The sequence below is a fragment of the Gavialis gangeticus genome, unplaced genomic scaffold, assembly GCF_001723915.1.
Source record: "Gavialis gangeticus isolate Ggan-Ray unplaced genomic scaffold, GavGan_comp1, whole genome shotgun sequence".
Lineage (NCBI taxonomy): Eukaryota > Metazoa > Chordata > Crocodylia > Gavialidae > Gavialis > Gavialis gangeticus.
This window is the reverse complement of record NW_017729024.1, coordinates 61,677,181-61,679,602: the sequence shown is the minus strand read 5'-3', so window position 1 is coordinate 61,679,602 and position 2,422 is coordinate 61,677,181. Positions and strand designations below refer to the sequence as shown.

General features: G+C 47.5%; 1 protein-coding gene across 3 annotated transcripts in view; it reads right to left on the bottom strand.

Moving 5' to 3' along the window:
- IKBKAP (inhibitor of kappa light polypeptide gene enhancer in B-cells, kinase complex-associated protein) overlaps window positions 1-2,422 on the bottom strand; it is a 71,394-nt gene that overhangs the window by 36,202 nt on the left and 32,770 nt on the right. For 2 of the 3 annotated variants that reach the window (XM_019517165.1, XM_019517167.1), the window contains exons 15-18: window positions 1,976-2,082; window positions 1,463-1,566; window positions 210-263; window positions 4-109 (exon numbers count right to left, since the gene is read on the bottom strand). In XM_019517165.1, the coding sequence (XP_019372710.1) occupies window positions 4-109; window positions 210-263; window positions 1,463-1,566; window positions 1,976-2,082 (371 nt within the window). The remainder of the gene's footprint in view (window positions 1-3; window positions 110-209; window positions 264-1,462; window positions 1,567-1,975; window positions 2,083-2,422) is intronic. The other variant, XM_019517166.1, reaches the window with a different exon arrangement.

The following is a 2,422-nucleotide window of genomic DNA, read 5'->3' as shown; positions in this document are numbered from 1 at the left end:
TACCTTTCAGTAATGCATCCTTCAGGGAGAGGCACTGGCAGGTGTGGGAGTGGGTGGTCACCAGCAGAAACTCATCATATGTCACAAATGAAGTGATGTTGGAAGCCACCTGTGGAAAGAAAGTGAGGAGGAAAAAAGAAGAAATCTTTCTGTGTCAGAAGCAATAGATCAAATGAGTCACAAAACTGGATCAGAAAAAGCGTTGGTACCTCAATATCATTAATGAAAAAGCGGCATCGGTCACTCAGACCCAGGATTGCATCCTACAACAAAAAAGACAAGTAATTATAACGTATTACAGTACTGTAAGCACCACCACCATAAGCTCACTATCTTTAGACCAGTAACCTGCTGGACTGAGATATCTCATACTTGTTCTCAGCACTCAAGTCACCACCTGAAGAAAGCCTGGCAGGAATTTGTTTGCTCACACAAGATCTCAATAGACAGTGTTTGCTAGTTAAACACATCTTCAAACACCTGTGGTGGGAAATGCAACAGCTTTTTACCACAAGCTTTAAACCTCTGATGAGGAACAGAGCACTTTCCACTGCAAGTTGAAAACCAATAGTTGAAAAATGGAAGTCATTAGATCAGGGGTGTCAATGATCTGGTTTACAGAGCCCTGCAGTGCTGACCATGGGTTTTAGAGTAGACTTACATGCAGTGTACACTGGATTGGCCCGACAATGCTGAAGCAGGCAGAATGTAAGGTTGGCCTGGAACACGCACTGAATCTAGACTGGCCCTGCATGCTACGGGCCTGATTCAGGCCATGGACTGGCCGCATGCCACTCATACAGCTTGCAGGGCCTGATGAGTTTGACACCACAGCATTAGACCAAGGCCTACTGAGCATAGTGCTGAACTTGTTGGCACCACATCCAGCCCACAATGTAGAAACATGAGAACATGGATGTAGAAAGAAATCTCAAGGGTGGAGGCAGGGGGTTATTTGGGTGCCTGAATGAATAATATCTGTTTAAAAAGCAAAAGAGCTAGAAAAGCAAACCAAATGGTAGCTGCTTAACGCAACTGCCAACACTGCCACTAAGACATCAGTTACAGGAAACATAATCAGTGATATGCCCCAACTGACTGAACTGTTCAGACAGCTCTAGATAAATGACGTCCCAGTACTGTACATAGGAATGAATGGGAGTAATGTGGGGAGCTTAGTGGGTCTAAGGCTCCTGACTTGTCTCAGAACAGTGCTGCACCACTATCAGCTGGGGCTGTGTGCATGTTCATTATAAGTCATCAGGCAAGTTGAAGGCAACTCAAGTTTGCTGGCTCCATCCTGATCTGCTTGGAGAGAGAAATAGAAAGGAGCACACTCGGACATGAACCAGGGAACCTGTCCCCCTTCCAGTCCCCCCACCGCATGAACTGGCCAAGGATTCAGTAAAACAGACCCAGAACTATAGGATCAGACAGTGCAACCCACTTCCCATTCACTCACCTCTCTGTCAATCGTGACAAGGGCAGTTTGCACGCAAGGGGTAGGAAAGCGGACAGCAGAGCCACTACTGTTCCTCCAGGGCTCGAGCGCTGGATGGAGAGTTTCTAGAAGCAACACAGAGAATTAACCCACTTCCCCCACAGCTAAGAGACCCAAACACTGCACAGACCTACAAGATATAGGAAGACTTCACCTTACTGCACGTCAGAAAAGCAACTCAGAGCAGGACAGTGCAGAGGGAGCTCAGAGGGGCACATAAGTCTATGGGCTCAGAGGGGCACACATGTCCCTTATGGGCTAAGGGGCAAGAATCACTGAGACACCAGTAACTAACCAGTGCTTCCAAAGCCCTGAAAACAGTCTCTTTTGCTTGGAAGCACATAACCTCTTCCATTATTGCCTTTAACAATCACGTACATTCAGATGTAAGGCGCACACATTCCAGTAAGTCATGACAGGGCAGTAACAGCAATGACTTTCTAAACTCAGTTACACTGTCAGGGACATACATACCCCAGAGGTACTTCAATATCTGCCCATCAGCCAGCTGCAGGGCTACTGTCTTGGTCTTTGGACTGTAACACAGGCTGATCACTTCCCCATCCACAGACACAGCCAGGCTGGAACAAGGTACACGCAAGAGGAAACATCACTGCACTGCAGCACAACCCCCTTTCACATACTTTTTCACTTTACAGCATGGGACTGAGAAGCAACCAAATGTGGCTTTTGGCCATCCCAGTCTGGGGTGACTAGGCATACAATCAGGTCAGTGAGGGTATACAGCAGTGGTCTCCAACCTTTTTAAGTAGACCACCTTTGGCATTTAAAAGCTACCCAAGATCTACCATGTGCTGCTGCCACCCCCTGTGAGCAGGTAAGGGGAGTGAGGGGGAGGGCAGATCAAGGCAGAGAAACAAAATTATTTGGGGGCACGCCTCCCCAGCAGGTAAGTCCCAC